This window comes from Chenopodium album, chromosome 14, assembly GCF_948465745.1.
Source record: "Chenopodium album chromosome 14, dcCheAlbu1.1, whole genome shotgun sequence".
NCBI lineage: Eukaryota > Viridiplantae > Streptophyta > Magnoliopsida > Caryophyllales > Amaranthaceae > Chenopodium > Chenopodium album.
The window spans coordinates 14,639,749-14,662,929 of NC_137847.1; the positions used below are offsets into that span (position 1 = coordinate 14,639,749).

Genomic DNA, 23,181 nt, shown 5'->3' on the forward strand with positions numbered 1-23,181 from the left:
ATAAAAAAAATTATGAACACCAAGTAAAATAAAGGAATATATTTGTCATAAAGACAACATAAAAGATTTTGAATGGTACTATTATAGAAACAAAATAAAATATTAACAAAAAAAATAGTCATATAAATAACATAAAATATTTGGAATGATATTATTATAGAATCAAATGTTAACAAAAAAATAAAAAAAAAGTTAAAAAGAAAAGGGAGTTTTGGAGGGAAAAAAAGCACCAGGATGTGACACGTGTCACTCTCGATGTCTGTTTTAGAATTAAGTTATTGATTGATTTGGAAAATTGGAATTAATTTGGTAATTTGGGTTATGTTGGGTGTAGAATTATTTCCTTGATTATTAGGAATATTAGGATCCATAATTAAGACTAATATTATTTTTTTGGGTTTAGATAATATATAACTTAGCTTTTGTGGGTTAGTAGAGGGATGGTAAAAAATTTAAGTGAGAAAAACATTGGCAATATTGGTCTCTTTTTATAGGCAAAAATATAAAAAAAGTCGTTGGTAATTTTTTTTTTTTTAAAATTCATAGCAGATTTTTTTTTTTTTTTTTTTATTTATTTACACCGTTGAAAGTTTTTTAAGAGACAAAAATCAATTGAAAATATAATCCCCAACAGCTATAAAATCAATGGCTTAAAATGAATCAACACTCCATTTAGTGGGACATATGGCGAAATGACGCGCGTCGGAATTTCAGTCAATTTTCTTTTTTTATTTTTTAAATCAAAATGGTACCGTTTAAATCACAATATGGCCAAAAGAAAAAAAAAATAAATAAAACGCTGCGTCAGTTTTCACGTGGACCGAGGTAAGAGGTGACCCGCCAAAGAGGGCATCCCCATCAAATGGGTTACCCATGAGTCACCTCCTACAATGGTGATGTAGCTCAAATGGAGGAGAGAGAGAGAGAGTTGTGGGGAGGGTGCTCCCCACCATTGTGAGTGCTCTTGACATTATGTAAACAGGTCCACACAAGATTATTCGGCAAATTACAAGTATGTAGTTTATTATAACAATATCTTAACATAAATTATACCAAATGTATTATTCTCCCAATAATATCAATATGGAAAACACATTATTATGAATTAGTTCAGATCAGATCAGATTAAACCAAATCAAATAAGTTCAGATAAGCAAATATAAGGTAAACTAAGGGCATGTTCTAATTTACTGAACTAAATTGAAATGAAATGAATATTTTATAAGAGAAAGAAATTATAAAATAAAATAAAGTGAAGAAGAGAACAGTCCTTAAATCAGTCCTGAACTCTGATAAATTCAACCCTCTTTGTGAGAAGGCAAACCGCACAGATACAAGTACGAGGAGCCAACAAACAGAAGAACAAAAGTAGAAACCAAAAAAATGGAACCAAAGCAAACAACAATACCCAAAGCTCGCAAGAAGCAGCCATGGCATAACAACCCCAACATCATCACCCTCTTCTCCATAACTCTAGCTTCCCTCAAAACCCCATTAAACCCTTTATCCAAATCCTTAATCCTCAATTCCTCAAACAAACTCCTCCGTTTTCTACACCCCAATTCACCCTTTACCTCAAATTCACCCCTTCTCAATCCAATTCTCTCTCTTCTACCTCTCATGCTCCACTCAAGTGACCAAGAAATCATTCACACGGCCGTGAAGATTGTTGGGGCGGTATCGCTTGTTTCGATTGAGGCCAATGAGATGATTGCCGGGGATTCAGGGATTGTAAAGGGTTTGGTGTTGAATATTTTGAGGTTTGAAATGATGGAAACTAAGAAACTTGTTTGTAATGCTATTTTGGATCTTTCTATCACTTCTTTGGGGTGTCAAAGATTGTTGGATGTTTCTGGTTTGAATTATATTATGTAAGTTTCTCCTCCTTTTTAAAATTTCTGTTGTTGTTGTTGTTGTTGTTTTTTTTTTTTTTTTTTTTTTTTTTTTTTATTTATTTTATTTATTTAATTTGGTTTATTTGGATGTTAATATGTATTGCACATTATGTTATTGTACCATATACATTTCATGAGCTAATAATAAGGATTTTTTTCAGTATTGGTAATTGTGGTATAGGTACTAAAACAGAAATTTAACTAGCTAAGGGTTTGAGTTTTGACATTCGAATACAGTAGACAATTTTGTGAGCTGATGTTTCAAATAGTGCATGAATAGCAAGTCTATGTTTCAAATAGTGTATAAGTTTCGGGAGCCAAGGTTTAAATATTGTACTCTAGTAAGTAGTAACAAACTAACATAGCTGTGAGCCTGTGAATGAGTGCTCCTTCGTGTCATGTAGTCGTGGTCTATTGTTAGGCAAATTTTAAGGAGGTTTTCTATGACGAGTTCAAAGAATAGAGGAGCAATGGAGGCATGGCTGTTGAAGCTGAGATCATATGCAATAGAATGGCGGGAATCGGCTTTAAAATTTTGCTAATAAGATGTCATGGCTGCATCTTATTGCTCATCTAGCATGACTTCATGACCACTAATTTGTAATGTATTTCTGAAGCTAGAAGCAAGCTGGCTATAAACCATATTTTCACTTGAGAACCATCCGAAATATTTAGGCTCTTACATTGGCCTTAGTATGTGCCTATGTGGCTTCTTTTACACTTTGTTCGGATAGCATTATCATAGAGAGAAAGGGAGGAAAGGGAAGGAGAAGGAAGGGAAGGGAAGAAGTGAGCTTATAAATTAAAATGTCCTTCCAAAATTTTCCCAAACTTTCATACTGTACAAGGGAGAATTAGTCCCTCGTTTTCTCATCCCTTTCCTTTCCCTCTGAATTGCCAATTTGGACACCCTGTAATTGAATTTGTTTGGTGTAGTATTGCTTTGTCATCATGTCATAAATTCGTAATTGGCTATTGATATTCTCTAGCAAGGATCCTTTGAACCAAGCTGGCGGGTTTGGCTAATTTTGCCTCCTGTTTTGTAATAATTAAAATTATCCTTTATGTACAAATCATCCTAAATAAAGGAACTACATGGCTATCTCAAAAAAAAAAAAAAAAAAAAAAAAAGAAAAAAAAATAAAGGAACTATATGGCTTAAAGTTGCAAATTATTTGATTTGCTGAGAAAACAACATTGATTCAATTGACAAGAATATGCCGACATTTGAGATATATAATATTTCTGATCTTTCACAATCTTGTAACCAATTGTTTCCTGGATGGATTGTTAATAAAACCTTCAGGTATTCATGTGCTTTTTAACTTTTCTGTCACTCTTTTTCTTTTGAAATTAACTTTTTACTCGTACTTAAAATTATGTATGCCAATATTTATGATATGGTATAATATGTTTTAGGCTTGGGTTCCTTCAGGTTCAAAAATCCCTGGTGTCTCCCCTGTATATAAATCTCGTCGAAAACGAGGGTGATTTTTTCCTAGGAGTTCAACATAAACAAGAAAAAATTCCATTGCTACTACTCAATGCTGCTGCTACTCTTATCAACTTCTGCAACTCCGAACAGCTCAAAAGCATTCCAAGGAAGCTAAAAGAAGCAAGCTTTCCTTATTTGGGAGAAATATGGTTTAAAGTACGTGCAAAATTGTTAGCTTCTGAAATTCTGAATGTCTCTAAAGTAAAATGCTGCTACAAGAGCAACCTTACAGCTAAGAGCTTGGCAGAAAGCATTTTTAGGCTGTCAATGGATGCCCTTGCTGTTATTAACTCCATGTCTTCAGAAGTTGTCATGGGACACATATTTGGGCCTTCGTCAACGAGTTTTACAAACTTCATGTTGGAGCACTGGGAATCATCACCTTTTCTGATTAGGAATCAACCAAAATATCTGGAGGCACCACATGCCATTTTCAGCTCAATTATGCATTCACTTACATCTGAAGAAGAATTGCCTAAATGTCTTTCTTCTATCCTACGAGGAATGGTTTCCTGTCCCCCTGTAGCTTTAAACGAAATAGACTGCTTGAGTTTACTTAATGATGTAAGGGACACACTTGGTTCCCCAATAATATATCAGCAGGACATACGTGTGGTAAAGACTAGCATGCATTCTAAACTTGAGGAGCATTACTTTCAGGAATATTTAAGAAATGACATTGAAGGTCCAAGGACTTTTTCTGCGGAGGACATCTTAAAGTGTGAGGGAGCATACAGGGAGGGTTATACTACAGCTGTACGTGGTATGGAGTTCCGCAATAGTGATATTGCTGCAGTCACACGAGAAATTGCTTCTATGTTTGGTCAACCATCAGTAGGTGCTAATCTATATGTTACACCACCTAATTCTCAAGGTTTATCCTGCCATTATGATGATCATTGTGTCTTTGTCTGTCAACTTTATGGAGCTAAACAGTGGACAGTCTATCCAAAACCAATTATCGAATTACCTAGACTATATGAGTGTCTTGAGGTTCCTCAGGAGTTACTGGTGCAAAGCAGACAAATTTTGCTTGATGAAGGTGATGTCCTTTATCTTCCAAGGGGTTTTGCTCATGAAGCATGCACAGTTGCAGATCTCGGTGAAAGCAGCAAGGTTCATGAGTCCTCTGTACATCTTACTCTTGCGATTGAGGTTGAGCCTCCTTTTGAGTAAGTCACTGAACTTCCTTCTGACAATGTAGAACTTGATTATTGCTGATTTTACATTATCTCTATAAACAATGATCAATGTTTTATCTTGTGTGTGTAAAAAATTAGTAAAAGAATTCTCTTAAAATCAAAGGCCTATGTGATGATTGCTTATTTTGAATAAGTGCTGTGCAATTACTTTACAGCATAATTATTTTGTGGTGAATTATGCTTTTAGATATTGGAGCCAGGAATCTACAACAATTTTTTCAATTAATGCTGGTTTTTCTACATTAAACTTCAATATAAGATATTGAGAGCATAAGTCTAGTGTGATTTAAGGGGGCCAATATGAAGGCTCTAAATCTATGTGATGATTTGTTTACTGTTTGTTGTGTTCTCTGGGGACTCATTTTGGTGTTGATAACTGGCACATATGGTGATGGTGATGGAAGCAATGTGAGAGCTGTCCAGAGACTTTCCTCTAATATTTAATGAATCAGCCATAGGATGTGCATAATGTTAATCAGAAATGAAAAATGAATCAGTTAGGAAGCATGAGAAAAAAAAAAAAAAAAAAAAGGCTGGAATCAAGTTATAGGGAAAGGGGAATTCAGAAGTCTGTATAAACAGAGGAAGTTAGGAAGAGAAGAATTATGACAAGTTTATTTTAGCTTAATTTATTAAGCTTTGAGAGAGCGTCCAGTCTCTCAAATATTTTACATTTTTCTTCAAGTTCTTGTGATAGTCACCTTGGGTAGCTTCTTCCAAGCAGCTCTGGATTCCCTTGTGCATTGTCTTAAGAGTGATAAAAATCAATATTAGGTAAATTCCCTTGAGCTGAAAAGATTAGAAAGTAAGGAAGTACTAAAGGTTACACAATTTGTTATATTTCTGGTTTAATTAAGGGTTAATTGAAGAATAAAAAATAGGCACCAAGCCACAAATGACAATTACTAAGCCATATTCAAAGTGATAGATTGACTATGTCAATTTTCTCCATGTTGCTGCAAAAGAAATCAATGCCAAGGGCAATCTGAGATTAAGATTTTGGCTGACTCTGTTCCCTAGCAAGCTAGCACTACCCTCTTAAATCAGCTTGAGAAGTGAATTTACACTGTCTACAGTCCGGAAACCATAGCTAACTGAATCATACATTGATGCATGTCCTGTACTTTGGGTGATGGGCTTTGTAGTGTGGGGCCAAATGTGCTTGGAATATCTGTCATAGAACTCGTCAATTAGCCTTTTAATTGAGTACTAAAGCATGTTGCACTTGTCGTTGCAGCTCTATTTATCGACCTTGCCTAGGATCTTCTAGTTCTCTAGTTTCTTTAATAATGTTAGCATATTATGGTCTGAGTAGACTTGGTTATTGGGTAGGATAGCCCAATGATAATAGTGTCAGGCCAAGCTCAAAGGACTTTTAATGGATAGAGCCCTTATTGGGTAGGGTCAATATAGGGCCAAAATGTTTTTCCAATTTAATAAGAAAATAGATAACAAAAATAATTACATAGATAAATTTGTATTCATATAAACTTAATAATGACTTTGTCCAACAATATTTTAATTGACATTTTGTTGGACCGCCCATTATCAACCCGTGACCCGCATTGACCCGACCCGATATTGACCCTTTAAAATGTGAACCTCTTTGACCCTATTTGCAAATGAACCACACCGACCCTAACCTAACCTGCCCAATAACCAGGTCTGAGGAGTTCACTACAATGTTCTATCTTGCTTTAGTGGTAAATAGTGCAGTTTTGCAAAGTACAGCTGCTTCACTACCTAGCTTGGTTCCTACTCCATGCTTATAGGGTTTGAGGATGCTAATATGTTCACAATCTTATCCTCACAAGTAGAAATGCAATTTGCAATGAATTATTACAGAACTACCTGTTTAGTGCTGAAGAGAAAATTAAAAGAAGTTAAAATAATAATAATAATAAAAAATTCTTTTCCTCAAATAAATTTTCTTACAAAGTTTTTTTTTTTTTTTTTTTTTTTTTTTTTTTTTTTTTTTTTTTTTTTTTTTTCCTTTAAGCCAAGCAAGGTTTGGTCTGTGACTTCGGTCATGAGATCGAAATCCACTAGTAGCTCTTCGGCGGTGGGGATTCTCTCTCACTCCTAATTAGTCTGACTCGTAATGATTGACTGGATTTACCTATGTGAGGGTAATTGTTTAATAGGGTCCTTCTTCCTTACCTTCTTAATAAAAACCCTCTTGTTTGTCATTTAACTGTAACGAACCAATCAAGGCCGCCTATTGTGCACACTTACCACAGGAGAAAGCAGCCAACGCAGGAGGGCACAAGCAACACAATCAACCCAAGCACACAGCAAGACAAACAACAACAACAGCTAGAAGCAGGGGACAAGTAATCAGAACGGAGAATCAGTTTTTCAGAGTTACAATTGGCTCCAAGGCTAGAAGACAAAATTAGTTGTTAGTAGTAATTAAAGCTTGTCACAGGTAGTATGTAACAAGATAGTTAAATAGTTAGAGGAGGGGAAGGAAAAATATTTCATTCAGAAAGTAGTTTGTAATAGCCTAGTAGTAATTTTAGTGCTGTAGAACTCTTCAAGCCTTTGGCTCTTAATCCAAACTTCTGTCTTCTGCCTATTTCTGCTTGTTCTTCGTGATTTATCTTGTGAGAAGCGCTCTTCGTTGCATTTGGTATCAGAGCAGGAATGCCGGCGTCAGGAACAAACACCCAAACACCCAGAGAATCGAGGCCTTGGAGGGGCACTTGATAGATGTGGTGGCTAAGGTGGGTGATGGGGAAAACTCCATTCAAGCCATTCTTTCCGGAACAATCACGGAAAGCATGTCCAAAAGACGCTGGCGGAGCAATTTACCAAGCAGCAAGGCACCGAGGCTAGGCGTTTGGAGTTGCGGTTCAATCAGCTCCGGGACGAGAACGTCCAGCAGGTGGCTTTGGTGAGGCGTGACCAGGAACGATTCATTGAGGAAATTCGCGGAGTGGTAGACACCATCCGTGACAAGGTAAGAACAGCGGCGACAGTGGAGGATGAGGCCGAAGTTTCCGGGGCCGGAAACATCCCTAGAGGGGTTTTTGGGGCGGAGAACGGCGGAGGTCAGAGCAGGGAGCCACCCATTCAGCCGTTTAGAGGGCACGACCAGGGGGAAAATTTCGGAAGTAGGGGGAATTGGAAGTTCCGGAAGTTAGACATGCCCATATTTTCCGGTGAAGACCCCGATGGGTGGCTGTTGAAGGCGGAGCAGTATATCCAATACTACCAACTGTCGGAGCAGGAACAACTCCAGGCTGCCATGGTGTCGATGGAGGGGGACGGTTTGAGGTGGTATCAATGGGAGAGTCGTCGGCGGCCGCTGCGAAGGTGGGAAGATCTGAAACATCGCATACTCACGCAATTCCGGCCGACCAACGTGGGGTCTCTGCACGAGCAGTGGTTGGCGGTGGAGCACACCTCAACCGTGGCGGAGTACCGAAGAGAGTTCATCGAGAAAGCCGCGCCACTCTCCGATGTGCCAGAAAGTCTGATGAAAGGGCATTTTGTGAACCGTTTGAGGGAGGACATTCGTGCAGAGGTACGGATGTTAAATCCATTCACCTTAGAGCAGGCCATGGACTTGGCTACTAGGGTGGAGGAAAGAAACCGTGTTCAAGGGTCCAAGAAACCAAGTGGGGTTTTTTCTAAGCCCAGCCCATATTCACTTTTCAACAGAAGTCCAGCTAACACAATCCTTGGAGTTAGTGGGCCGACCCAACCTACTATTTCTCACACTAACCCATCAGTAAGTAAGGCTTCCCAAAGCTCCGTTGGGTCAGTTGGATCCACGGGATCAACCCCAAACAAAATCACTCCGAGTTACTCCAAATTTTCTGGTGGTGTGAGGAGATTAACAGAGAGGGAGATTCAAGACAAAAAGGCTAGAGGCATATGTTTCAAGTGTGACGGAAAGTGGGACTTCAATCACGTGTGCCGAGCGAAGGAGTTTAGTGTGTTATTAGTAGAGGAGGAGGAGGATACGGAGGAAGGTCACGAGTTTGCCACCATTGAGACTCCTCACGTTGAAGAGGTCGAAGTACCCGCTTCCATTTCGATGCATTCTCTAGTAGGGATCACCAACCCGAAAACAATGAAGTTGACCGGAGAGATTAATGGCGAGAAGGTGGTAGTGATGATAGACCCGGGAGCAACTCACAACTTTATTTCGTTGCAAACGCTTGAGAAGTTGGGAATTTTGGTAGAAGGGAGCGGAGTATTTGGGGTGTCATTAGGAAACGGTGAAACCGTAAGAGGGCAAGGCACTTGTGTAGGAGTACATCTCAAGTTGAGTGACCAAGTAGAAATCATTGAGAATTTTTTGCCACTACAATTGGGAAATGCGGAGGTCATACTTGGTGTGCAATGGCTAGAAAAATTGGGTACGGTTCTCACCAATTGGAAGACTCAAGAGATGAGTTTCACCTTGAATGGCCGAACAGCGAGTATTAGGGGGGATCCCTCCTTGGCGCGCACCGGAGTCACTCTCAAGGCCATGGTTAGAACCTTGCGCAAGGAAGGAGGGGGATTTTTGGTGGAGTGTAGCCACTTAGAGGGCGTGGGCAGTGAGGAAGAAGAAGAAATTCCAGATTTTTTGAGGGCCGAAATTGAGCAGTTTGCTGAAATTTTTGAGACTCCAAAGGGGTTGCCTCCAAGCCGAGAGCGAGATCATGCGATTGTACTTAAAGATGGTAGTAACCCGGTGAGTGTTCGGCCCTATCGATATCCTCAATTTCAAAAGGACGAGATAGAGAAACTTATTGGGGAAATGTTGACCGCCGGAATCATTAGACCATCCACTAGTCCCTTCTCAAGTCCGGTGCTCTTGGTCAAGAAAAAGGATGGTTCGTGGAGGTTTTGTGTTGATTATAGAGCCCTCAACAAGGAGACCGTGCCGGACAAATATCCCATTCCGGTGATTGATGAACTTCTAGATGAGCTCCATGGGGCACAAGTATTTTCCAAACTTGATCTCAAAGCCGGATATCATCAAATTTTGGTGAAACCCGAAGATACCCACAAGACGGCTTTTCGCACATATGAGGGTCATTATGAATTTTTGGTGATGCCGTTTGGCCTCACAAATGCTCCGGCGACCTTCCAATCGCTTATGAACGAGGTATTCCGTCCTTACTTGAGAAAATTCGTACTTGTCTTTTTTGATGACATTCTTGTGTATAGTCCTAGCAAGGAAGATCATGTCAAGCATCTTAGGATTGTATTAGCCACATTGAAGGAGCATACTCTATTTGCTAACAAGAAGAAATGTGAATTTGGAAAGGGGGAAGTAGCTTACATAGGCCATATAATCTCTAAGTGTGGGGTGGCAGTAGATCAAGAAAAAGTGAAGTCCATGCTTACTTGGCCCATCCCAAAAACATTAAGAGAGTTGAGAGGATTTTTGGGCCTAACGGGCTATTATAGGAAATTTATTTGTCAATATGCTCATATAGCCCACCCACTCACAGACCAACTTAAAAAAGATAATTTTAAGTGGTCGGAAGCAGCTACTCAGGCTTTCACAAAGCTCAAGCACGCCATGGCAGAAGCTCCTGTGTTGGCGATGCCCGACTTCCACAAAGAATTTGTGGTGGAAACCGACGCTTCGGGGTTTGGCCTCGGCGCCGTTTTGATGCAGGAAGGCCGACCAATTGCGTTCTACAGCAAGGTTTTGGGGCCAACTAGTAGGGGAAAGTCGGTCTACGAGAAGGAATTAATGGCGGTTTGCCTTGCGGTTCAAAAATGGAAACATTATTTGTTGGGTCGTCGATTTGTAGTACGAAGTGATCAGCAGAGTTTGAGATTCATTACCCAACAACATGAGGTGGCGATGGAGCATCAAAAATGGATCCGCAAGCTAATTGGGTTTGATTTTGATTTACAATACAAGCCCGGCACCGCGAATCGGGTTGCGGATGCCCTCTCTAGGCGGGGTGAAGATGAATTAGAGTGCCACGCGTTGGTCAACACACAAGGGGTTAATTGGGCTTCCTTAGAATCAGAAATTGAAAAGGATGCAGTGTTAAATTCGATCAGAGAAGGGATTGTGGCCGGAACAGGGGAAACGACGGGGTTTCACATTGAAGGAGGGAGGTTGCTATATAAGGGACGAGTGGTAATTCCGAGAAACTCCGGCATCAAAACCACCTTGTTGCGGGCTTACCACGACTCGGTGGAAGGAGGGCACGCCGGGGAGACAAAAACCTTTCTCCGAGTGGCGGGGGAGTGGTTTTGGCAGGGTATGAGGCGCGATATCTCTGATTATGTGAAGGCGTGTGTCGTCTGCCAAAGAAACAAGCATTCGCAGCAAAGTCCGGCCGGCTTGCTGCAACCGCTGCCGATTCCGGGAGAGGTTTGGGAAGACATAACCATGGATTTCATAGAAGGTCTTCCGCGGTCGAAGGGTGTTGACACAATTCTTGTGGTGGTGGATAGACTCTCGAAATATGCTCACTTTATTGGGTTGCGCCACCCATTCTCGGCTTTGACGGTGGCGGAAGCTTTTGTAAGGGAGGTGGTTCGGTTGCATGGATTTCCTGGGAGTATTGTGTCCGACAGGGATCGAGTATTTTTGAGTTCATTTTGGAGAGAATTGTTTAGGTTGCAGGGCACGGATTTGAAGCGAAGCACTTCGTATCACCCCCAGACCGACGGCCAGACGGAGGTGGTCAACAAAGGGCTTGAGACTTACCTACGGTGTTTTGTTGGCGATCATCCTAAGGCATGGGCTAAGTGGTTACCATGGGCCGAATTCTCCTATAACACGGCCATTCATTCTTCCACATTGATGTCTCCTTTTCGGGTGCTGTATGGTAGAGATCCCCCAAAGCTTGTCAAGGTGAACACGAGTGGCTCTCAGGTGGGCTCGTTGGATGAATTTTTGAAGGAGCGTGACTTAATGCTTGATGAGCTGAAATTGAATTTGATTCGGGCTCAATTTAAGATGAAGAAGTATGCAGATATGAAGAGGAGGGAAGAAGAATTTCAGTTGGGTGATTTTGTGTTTCTAAAACTAAGGCCCTACAGACAACGTTCGTTGGCCAAGAAGCCTTTTGAGAAGCTTGCTGCTCGCTTCTATGGGCCTTTTGAAGTCGTTCAACGCGTGGGTAAAGTGGCATATAAGTTAGCCTTACCAGATCAGTGTCGAATTCATCCTGTTTTCCATGTGTCGCAACTGAAACGCGCAGTCGGCAGCAATCCGAGCTCTCCTACTATCCCTGATCAGATCACACCCGAGTTGGAATTGGAAGTCGAGCCTGAGAGTATACTTGACAGTAGGCTGATACAAGGGAAATCAGTCGTGCAAGAAGTGCTAGTGAAGTGGAGTGGACTACCTGACTTTGAGGCCACGTGGGAGGAGGCTAATTCGATCATTGATCGTTTTCCCGACTTCCACCTTGAGGACAAGGTGGTTCTTTGGGGGGGGAGTATTGTAACGAACCAATCAAGGCCGCCTATTGTGCACACTTACCACAGGAGAAAGCAGCCAACGCAGGAGGGCACAAGCAACACAATCAACCCAAGCACACAGCAAGACAAACAACAACAACAGCTAGAAGCAGGGGACAAGTAATCAGAACGGAGAATCAGTTTTTCAGAGTTACAATTGGCTCCAAGGCTAGAAGACAAAATTAGTTGTTAGTAGTAATTAAAGCTTGTCACAGGTAGTATGTAACAAGATAGTTAAATAGCTAGAGGAGGGGAAGGAAAAATATTTCATTCAGAAAGTAGTTTGTAATAGCCTAGTAGTAATTTTAGTGCTGTAGAACTCTTCAAGCCTTTGGCTCTTAATCCAAACTTCTGTCTTCTGCCTATTTCTGCTTGTTCTTCGTGTTTTATCTTGTGAGAAGCGCTCTTCGTTGCATTAACATAATGATAAAAAAAGGAATCTTTAACTCCTTTTCCAAAGTTTTTAAAACTGTCAATCTTTTTTATCTTCTATTTTATATTCATAGAAGTGAAGTACTACAATGATTCTAGTGCGATGGTGATGGGAATCATGAGACAGGGGTCGTTCTTGGTAGAAAATATCTTTGTTAGATTTATCCTAAGACATGTGCCAAAAGACTATAACTTGATAACTTTTAGAAAGACAATGATTAAAAGTGATTACAAAATAGTTTGATTTCCAAAAAAAAATGTTTACTTTTTTCAATGTCAGAGATGCAATTAATACGAAGTGGAAATAAGGCTAATGATGCATTATATTATGTCAAATCAAAACTATATGATTGATAAACAATTACAATTTGCAAAAAGAGGCCCCCTGCCTAGGATCACTAAGTGAGCCCTAGAAGGTCTCTAAATCGCATCATGTCTTCTTTTTTAGCCATAAGTGTATGATAAACATCCCAATTCTTCTACACTGTTCCCATTCCATTTGTAATCCTTTGTTATGATCTTTCTATGCTATGAAGATCCTTTGTTATGATCTTACGATTTTAGTTTCTTCCCTAATGTATCAAACCAACTGCATTTCTGGTGTTAACTTGTAGAGCTATAACCGCCAGTGGACGTTACTTCATTACATATCTGATTAATTCTTTGTTCATTCTATTTTTTGTGTCTATAGATCTAACTTCTTGTCCTCGTTTTGAGATTAATATGACAGTATCTTATTCATGCAGTATAGAGTATAGACACAGTTATTGGTCAATATCTTTACCCTCAAACAATGTTGGTTTTATAACCACATATTTAGTTTTGAGTCCAATTCTAATCATCTTGTTACAAAACCCAAATGAGGTGCTCCACCATTTCGAGGCAGCAGGTCCTGCACTCATGCAATCTTTTATTTCTTTGTTTTTGCTATATTACATCCTGGATATCATTCTCAGCATTCATTGATTGAATTCATTAACATTTTTGTCTTCTATTGGGTATGAAATTCTTCTGGTTTAGATCAAACCACCAAATATCCATCTTAAATTAGTGTTAACAAGTTTACTGATTGCCTTTTCGGCTACTCAAATTTGATGATACCAGGTGGGAAGGATTTGCCCATATTGCCCTTTATCTGTGGAGCCGGAAAACAGGATCTGATACTTTTGCCCATGATGCTTCTGGGATGCTATCTATTTCTGTGGATATCTTGCATATCGCAATGAGGCTTCTTAGCAGTACTGAGCCCATATTTCGAAAAGCTTGCTTGGCTGCTGCTAGTTCTTTGCCTATTGACACTATAGAATGGCATGAAAGAAACCAGAGAGCCACTTTCAAATTAGTAAGTGATATAATCAATGAGCTATGCAGCTTCACAGATTCTATCGAATATCTGCAAAAGGCAGTTGAAAGAGATGATGATCCTTTTCATTGGCTTAGATGGCTTGAGCATCTCAATGGGAGAGAAGTATATGTACAGAATTTTTGTAACTTTAATTCAGATCGAATTTGTAACATTTTATCATTTATTAATCAACACAAGGATGATGCTGAAGCTGCATTTGCCCATGTTAAGTCAACCTTTTGTAATGAAGATCTCTTTGACGATGCAAAAGAGAGCTTTAAGACTTTGCATGCCTTGTACAAGGAGGCCCGGATGCGATATATGAATGGAATGCTTTCCTTACATTATTAATCAACCATATTACTTAACAAACCATTTTATTTTTTTCGAATTTTGGTTTCACCATTACCTGTCAGACTGATGTGTATCTCTATTTATGCTTATTTGTCTTCTCTACAAGCTCTGATCAACAAAGCTTTATTCTGATTGTGGTAACTTACCCTTTTCAACATAAACTTGGCTATGAGCATTGAGCACTGATATTTTGCAGAAGGATTCATTTTCTTACACTGCTATTGTGCATGCTATATTGCTAAGATTTCAGTCTTGCATAAGGTGTTGAATACAGAAGAAGTGACATGATTGAGGCTTTTGAGGTATGCAATGATCTGTAATTTTTTACATAAAGAATAGGCTAATATTGTTCGATGTAAAAAGAAAATAACAGCATTGATTATCTATATCATGTTACATGTATTCAATATAGTTGATGACAACCTGATGACTGTTCTATGGTTTTCCATGTTTAGGATTTGGACCAGGATGGGTTGTCACGCCATGATAATCTATATGATAGACTAATTCATCTTCACCATCATCACTGGCGTGGCCATTCTTCAGGGGCTCTTCTCTTCTGTATGGTTCTTGGTGAGGTGAGTGCTTCGTTGCATCCAAAACCTGCATGTTTATTATGATGCCGATAATTTATACTGTCTTGTGAATGATAGTATGATATGAACTTGATGATTGTATATAAAATGTGAAAATTATTCATAAGCTCACCTTGACTGCTCTTGATTCATGTTGAGTGAGATGTCTGCTCAAAGCTCTCCTTGATGCTAGTCCTTGTAGATCGTTTGTAGGAGACGCTACAGAAAATAGAGGCGATGAGGATAGGCTTGTGTATTTGGTGAATAAACAGAAAGTTATAATAATGATGAAGTATAAAATTATGCCAGAATGTTTCATTCTGATAGATGGGTGGGTGGCTATGAGTTTTGAATTAAAAGAATCGGATAGAATACCTTATAAAGAGGTGTCCGTTATTCAATTCTATTTGCCTCCTTCCTTCTCTCTACCCCCCTTTATGTATGTCTACAAGTTTGAGTAGAAATTATTAGATAGCTTAGGACCACCACATTAATCATGGTTTCAACTATATATGAATTTGACATACATTAGTTTTCACTGTCTATCATAGATTTGCTTCTGTGGTAATCTATTGAATTGACGTGCAATTTGTTATTGATTTATCTAGTGGTTGAGGAGACGGAAAATCAGGCGAGGATTAGGTTGAACTAGGGGTGATAAAAAGAGCCTCACCCTAGAAGTCAGCCTGAACTCGGGCTCGGAAAGCCCGACCCTGAAACCCGTGAAGTGAATGACAGAAAATTACAAGGACGGACCATTGAAAAGTGTCTGAAGGCAGATCACTTTCAAATCTTTGACGAGTCTAGTGGGTGGTGCATGATTAGAAATTTGGAGGTATATTGAGAGAGTGGGGCTTAATAGTAATGGAGCCATTATTTGGTAAGTAGACGTGTATGGTGATCATATATTGGACACTATTTTTCATTACATTAAAAGTCTCACATGGTGGGAGACTATCTGTCTATTCTCAATCTGTTAAAGACCAGAGATTTGTTGTTTTTGCAATTTGCATGATATAAAGCTGGATTGGGGCTATTTGTTGCATAATTCATTTTAGATTTGGTAACTGTGAACTTGATTCTTTACATCATTGATAAATTATTGAATTCTCACCAACTTTGAACTTCACTACTTCAAGCTAATTTCATCACAGTATTCACTACTGCTTAGTAGTTTGTGCTTGGAAGTTGGATGCTTATGTTTAGAGTTGTGCATGAGCCGAGTTGACATAAGGTTATGCCTGACATGAAAATGGGCCAACTCGACACGTTTCACGACCACATGACACAGGAGGCACGCCAATGAGCCATGTGTGCATAAAAATCATTTTTCAAATATTTGGCACATGCATAAGCCTGTATTGAGCATGGTGGGCTGACCTGCATATTTTTGACCAATTTACCAAAAATCTAAAAAATAATCAAGGGGCTCGTTGATACAAAATATACTGGAATGACATGACATGAATTGAGTCGTGCACAAGTTTCGTTTATGAAAGATCAACACAAGCATAACCCAATATGACTTTATCTTGGCTTATACCAGATACAACCCGTTTGGTCACTAGGTATATTGATACGACACAACACGAGGGCTTACACGACTTAGCATGATCCTAGCTTTACCTTCGGTCTTACTATGCAAGGTTTGCATTATTTCCCCCACCCTATTAGATTTGGGTCAGTTTGGTTTGGGCCATCTTTGGTCTTGTTGGGTTGATGAAGGCTTCAAAAAAGTTATGTGATAGGTGCTGTGTCGACTAGGCTCTTGGCCTCTTGGGTGATATTCCCAGTGGGTGATGAAAGATGAGCCATCTGGTTGTGACCTGCTCGTATTTGGGTCTATGTTCAGTCTATTATGAGAAAAGAGATTAATTGTAGTTGTAGTAATTTAAGTTTCAAGCTGATTTAGGCATTATGGGGTTGTGTAGTTTTTGGTGCAGTTCAAGTCTAATCAAATTTGATGTTGAGCCGAGCTGGTATTTGGCAATATCATATCCAGTTGGTCTGTCCATGGTTAAGGCTGGCAGTATGGACCAACCCATCATCATGAGTTTATTTTGGTGATTTTTCGAGCGTTTTGTAGCTTGACTTCTCTACTTGTAAAGTGATTGTTCTCCCGAACCTCTGTATATTATAAGCCTGTATTTGACGTAAGCCTCAGGGTCATTAACTCATTATATTGTCCATGATACGATTGAACTGGAAATTTTGTTAAAATAATTTCAGTTTAATAAAAATAAGTTAATTTTAGTAAAAAATTAGTTAAGTTCGTAAAAATAAATTAAAGTAATACAGCGTTATAATAATAATGATACTTCGTAATAATTTTCATTTCACTTGAAGTCATTCAACTCAACTTAGCACTATCGAAACATCACTCAACTTTGATCATATGACTATGATGTTTTAAGTGCGGATAATCCCTCAGCTCTCTTGCAAAACCCAATTTTTTTTTTTTTTATCGAGTTTACAACCCTCACAAGCAGTCCACTCCATGGGATGGCTGCGGCACACCAAACCCAGCCACAGGTGGATTGTGGAGCCCCCTGCCGCATCACTCCTCAGTTGCTACTGCCTCCCCAGCTCGCCACACAGCTCCTCACTATCCCGAGCGTGTTGCCGCAGCAATTCCAGCGCGCCAGGTAGCTTCCTCCACACTGGGGCAGTTGCCGCTGGTATTCAGGCAGCCTTACTTGACCACAGTAACACAGTCAGTTGCACATAGGCTACTCCTCCCTCACCTAACACTTGCTAAAAATAACAAATAAGCTCTATCAGATCCCAATTGAAATGTCGCGATGCGTGATGAATATAATGCTTTAATTGAAACGGGGACTTGGGAATTGGTGCCTAGGCCAACAAGGGTGAATATTGTTAGTTGCATGTGGTTATTTTGTCACAAATTGAATGCTAATGGTGATCTAGAACGACACAAAGCTCGTCTTGTTTGTGATGGAGAATCTCAAGTTGAAGGTGTTAATTATGATGAAACATTCAGTCTGGTTGTTAAACCGGCTACCATTCGCACGGTGCTGAATTTGGCTATGACTCGTAAGTGGTCTATTCACCAACTTGATGTTAAAAAAGCTTTTTACATGGTGACTTGAATGAGTGTGTGTATATGCATCAACTCTCGGTCGGGTTTGTTGACAAGAGGTTCCCAGGCTATGTTTGCAAGCTCCGTCAGGCTCTCTATTGTCTAAAACAAGCTCCAAGGGCTTGGTCGTATTAGTGGTTTGCTAACTATCTTTTGCTAATGGGGTTTGTCATTGCTAAGAGTGACACTTCTTTACTCATTTTTCGGCATGGGAATGATATGGCATATACTATTATATGTTGATAATATTGTGTTGGTTACATCCTCAGATATGTTACGTGAGCGCATTATCTCTCACTTACGTACAAGATTTCCAAAGACTGATTTAGGTCATCTAAATTTGTGGCCATTGCTGTTACTCGTACTCTTTTGCAAATGAGGTTTGTCATTGCTAAGAGTGACACTTCTTTACTCATTTTCCGACATGGGAATGACATGGCATATACTATTATGATGATATTGTGTCACTAGGTGAAAAAAGAACATTGGCACCGAGCTAAGGCCACCGGTTTTTTAAAATCGGTGGGGAAAATATGGGGAAAAATAGGCGGGATTTTGAAGGAAGGTTTTTGCCACTGGTTCAAACCAAACCGGTGCCATTTCATTTAAAAAAAAAACGCCCCCCATATAAACCCTAACCCTACCCTCATTTCACTCACCGGCCTCCCTCCTTCTCACTCCTCTCCCTCTCTCTCTTGCTCTCTCGTCTCACCACTACCACCACCACCGCAATCCTCTTCTCTCTCCTCTCCTCTCTTTCGTCTCTCCTTCTCTCTCCTCTCCCTCTCTCTCGTCTCCCCTTCTCTCACCTCTCCCTCTACCGCTACTGACCACCCACCAAAAAACACCACCCACCTAAAACCACCACCACCGCTACTAACCAACCTTGCCACCAAGACTGACAACCCTCAAAGCCCTCCGATAACACCACCGTCGCCCTCCTCGTGATGAAAATATAGGTTTTCAGGTCAAATTCGACCATGAAAACTCTAAATCTAGAGTTTTCATGGTCGAATTTGGCCTCGTAAACCCGATTTCAATGTTTTGTGTGGTCGAATGAAGGTATATGTATTTTTTTATTTTATTTTTTGATTTTTTCTGTTTTTGTTAATTTTTGGGTTGTTATTTGCAGAGGCGGTGGTTTTAGGTGGGTGGTGTGGTGGTTTTAGGTGGGTGTTGGGGTGGTTTGGTCATTTTAGGTGGCTAGTGGGAAGTTTCGGTCGTTTTAGGTGGGTGGTGGGGTGGTTTTAGGTAGGTGGTGGGGTGGTTCATGGGTCGTGGGTTCTGGGTGGTGGGTGGTGGGTTGTGGGTGGTTTTTTTTGTTTTAATTTTTTAGATTTAATTTCTTTTTTTGTTAATTTACAATTTTGTTTTAATTTTTTGTAATTTTTTACAGATTCAAGAACAATTCAAATTCTGTCAAAAAAAGAACAATTCAAAGAGCGAATTTTTATTTTTTTTTAAATTGTAAATTAACAATTTATTAATGAATATATATATGTGTGATTTATGTATATTTTGATTATATGTATTTGTATCCTGATTTTTAAGTGAAAAAAATGAAAAAAAATTGTTTTTTTATTGTATAATTGCCATCGGTTAACCGGTGGCTTTAAATTTTATTCCCACCGGTTAACCGGTGGCAATAATGGTTTTTGCCACCGGTTTTGAACCGGTGGCTTTTTGATGGAGAATTGCCACCCCTCAAATGCCCAGCGGTTTTGAACCGGTGGCTTTTTGATGGAGAATTTGCATAAGGGGGTTTTGAACCGGTGGGAATTTGTCTTTTTCTACTAGTGTGTTGGTTATATCCTCAGATCTGTTACGTGAGCGCATCATCTCTCACTTACGTACAAGATTTCCAATGACTGATTAAGGTCATCTGAATTTGTGGCCATTGCTGTTACTCGTACTCCATCATTTTTGTTTTTGTCTCATCATAATTACGCATTGGAAATTTAAGAGCACGCAGGTATGGCTAGTTGTAAACCTGCGACAACTCTTGTGGATACTCAATCCAAGTTTAGTGCAAAGACAGAGCCTAAATTTCATTATCCAACACTTTATCGTAGTCTTACAGGTTCATTACAATACCTTACTTTTACTCGCGCTGATGTACCTTATGCAGTTCAACAAGTTTGTTTATTCATGCATGACCATAGAGAGGGTCATTATGATGCATTGAAATGCACCTTGCATTATATTTAGGGCTCTATTGAATACAGGTTACATTTATATCCGTCATCGCTTATGAATTTGATCACATATACTGATGCAGATTTGGGCGGGTGTCCTGACACTCGTTGTTCGATTTTAGGATATTGTTGCTTTCTAGAGGACAATCTTATTTCCTGGTCTTCTAAGTGTTAGACTACTCTTTCTAGATCAAGTGCTGAGGCAGGATACTGGGGCGTCACGAATGTTGTTGCCGAGGCTTATAAGTTTCATAACCTTCTTTTAGAGTAGGTTACTATTATTTATTATGATGATGTCAGTACAATTTATTTATCTCATAATTCTGTAAAGCACCAACGCATCAAGCACGTCGAAATGGATATTCATTTCGATCTAGAAAAAGTGGCGTTGGGGCAAGTATGGGTCCTGCACGTTCCAACTCGATATTAGTTTGCAGAATTCTTCACGAAAGGCCTACCTTGGCAACTGTTCTTGGATTTCAGATCTAGTCTTAGCGTTCATCTTCCTCCCGTTATGATTGCGGGGGTGTGATAGAGTATATGATAAATATTCTAGATGTTATGTAATAGAAGGATATACTTTTGTGAATATTCTATAAATATCTTCTGAGACTTCTTAACATGATTAGGTGTATCTTTGTAACCCTTATATTATGAATAAATGGAATACACTCTAATTTGAGGAGGTTTATAAAATCTTACATGTAATGTAATTATCATATACTCACTCATTAACTCATCCTTGTCGTTGGTATTTGCAAGTGGTACTACATTGCGGTAGTAGTTTTTATTCATAAAGGGTACAACTAACAATATCCAGAAAATTCTTAAACATGAAACTACAAAATTAAAAAATATATTAAGCATGAAACAAGAAAAATCTTCTCATGTGAGAAGTGAAAACTTGTAGGCAAACTCTAAATATGTATATCAACTACTAATGTCTTGCACTGTGTTTCACAGTTCCTGATGACCTCCAGGCTGACCAACAGAACTTGGTTCATCAGCAGGTAGGTCAATACCACGGTTGTACCGAGGCAATATGGGTCGTAAAGAAGGCCAGTTGTTAGGAAGGATTTTCTTGACCCCGCCAATAATATAGTCATTTGTTGAACCAGGAGCGAAGTTTATGAGTGCATATGAGTCTCCTTTAAACAGGTAGGCCTCTTTATGGTTGTAGTGTGAAGCAAAGGCTGCATCGAATCCGCTTTCAAAGATGGTGTTTCTCAAACCAACAAAGCCCTGCGATATAGGACGGCTGGCAATAAGACGAGGTGGTGAATTAGAACCACCATTATTGTAGTTTATAAGAGCATATTGATCACCTTTAAAGAGATAAGCTTCATATTTAGTTGATGACTCAAATGCGGCATCTACTCCGTTTTCGAAGACCGTCTTTCTAAAGAACGAGAACATCCTAGTGATAATCATAGGACCATCAATTATATAGTCGTCTGTAGTGCCCGGAGCAAAGTTTATCCGGGCACAGAATTTTCCGGAGAAGATGAAAGACTCATTCTTATTATGAGACCCAAAAGCACAGTCTATTCCATACTCTGCAAAGGGGGTACCCTTTAGTGAAGGGAACCCATCATGTATAAGAAGCGGTTCATTAACTACTCTGTCATTTGTTGACCCGGGTGCATAATTCAGTAGCAAATACTCATTCTTCATGAATAGGTATGCTTCATTTTTCCGCGAGGAACGGAATGCAGCATCAACATAACTCTCTAAGTTACCCACCCCATCCATGTACCAATCTATGACGGAGGTGGTTCTTAGATCCCTCTTTTGAAGGGAAGTGTTGTTATAGGTGCCATCGTTTGGATGATATCTGCTAATGCTTAGACTTCTCCTTGCGCCATTTTCATCTATATAATAACTTATTGGCCTTTGAATGCTGATCTGCCTTTCCGGATGGGACTGTGGGCTGAAATTCGAGTTTATAATTAATACATTGTCCACTCTTTCTCGTCTTGTATACCTGGATCAAATTAAAAAAATTTCGTAAATATTTTTAACCCTCTATCTATACTATAGAGTGCTTTTCTTCTCTCTCACTCTCTCACTCTCTCACACACACACAAAACACTTTGAACTTGGCTCGCACTTGTTTATGAGATGTATAATACTATAATGTGTATGTTCTCCCTCTGTTAAATTTATTCTGATTCATTCAAAGAATTTTAGTTCAAACAAAATTAATTATGCTTCCTTAATTCACTAATAATTGCACAATTAATCACTATTTTATCATGAATATTTCTAATTATACAATAATAAAATCTACATAATAATGTACATTGAAATGAGTCAAATGACTATGTGCACAATATTATTAAAGATGACATTATTGGAACGAGGCATAATATAACCTAGAGGCAAACCTAGTTGATATCCTATATCAACAAACTTTGTTAATATCACCAATTTTTCCTCCAAAATAAACGTACAATACAGTCTTTTTCCTCCACCACCACCAATCTTTCCTTTTCTTTCCTCCCCTCCCATGGCTATGCCGGTGATGGGCCACTGTGGCGACTATAAATTGGCCAGCCGACCAAACAAAAGACACCCTACTTGTAAAGCAGGTAAAGCAGGCTCATATTAACCTTTTAGGAAAAGGAATTTGCTTGTGAAATGACGTGCGGGTGGTGGTTATTGTCATTATGTAGTGACGGTGATGATCTACGGTGGTGCATGAGGAGACAGGAAGGGTGCAATAGTGTAGATAGAGGAGAGAAAGGGGATATTGACTGTGAATTTATAACATTACCCTTGTTAATATAGGATATCAACCTGTATTTTCTATATAACCCAACATGAAAAAAATACATTACTTTTCAGCATTTGTTAAGTCTTGGGTTAGGTTGGGCCATATACTTCGAAACATCGTGACATATTAACGCCAATTAATATGCTACACCTTGGATTAGCTAAAACGGGTTGGTCCAGGCCCTTGATATTTGTTACATTAAAGATAAACATGTGGAACAAAATGAACGGTTAGTACTTTATAGATAAACAAGATTATTATTATCAAAATGAACATAAACATTCAATTTACAGGTTCATATATAAACAAGTTATATTCCCAAACAAATAGACAATGCCTCGGATTGGTGACGATAAAATTTTAAAATAAAAATAA

The 23,181-nt window shown here is 39.2% G+C and overlaps 1 protein-coding gene and 1 long non-coding RNA gene across 3 annotated transcripts; one reads left to right on the top strand and one right to left on the bottom strand.

The window, feature by feature from the left end:
* Window positions 1-831: 831 nt before the first annotated feature.
* Window positions 832-14,267, top strand: LOC145580089 (uncharacterized). Its single transcript, XM_081637430.1, has 3 exons — window positions 832-1,871; window positions 3,315-4,562; window positions 13,566-14,267. The coding sequence occupies exons 1-3, from the start codon at window positions 1,384-1,386 to the stop codon at window positions 14,155-14,157; spliced, it is 2,328 nt and encodes a 775-aa protein (XP_081493556.1). The 5' UTR covers window positions 832-1,383; the 3' UTR covers window positions 14,158-14,267.
* A 229-nt stretch (window positions 14,268-14,496) lies between these two features.
* On the bottom strand, window positions 14,497-15,455 carry LOC145580090 (uncharacterized). 2 transcript variants are annotated; one of them, XR_014099279.1, is made up of 3 exons: window positions 15,111-15,455; window positions 14,869-14,954; window positions 14,497-14,763 (listed from the first exon to the last, which is right to left on the bottom strand). It is a non-coding gene; the product is annotated as an uncharacterized LOC145580090 (long non-coding RNA). The 2 variants fall into 2 exon arrangements; XR_014099277.1 differs by lacking the exon at window positions 15,111-15,455 and having other exon boundaries at window positions 14,869-15,104.
* Window positions 15,456-23,181: the final 7,726 nt, after the last annotated feature.

Coding starts and splice junctions, on each gene's coding strand:
- LOC145580089 (XM_081637430.1), top strand. CDS start 1,384: ATGGAACCAAAGCAAACAACAATACCCAAAGCTCGCAAGAAGCAGCCA. Junction 1,872..3,314: donor TCTGGTTTGAATTATATTAT/GTAAGTTTCTCC, acceptor AATATGTTTTAG/GCTTGGGTTCCTTCAGGTTC. Junction 4,563..13,565: donor GAGGTTGAGCCTCCTTTTGA/GTAAGTCACTGA, acceptor TGATGATACCAG/GTGGGAAGGATTTGCCCATA.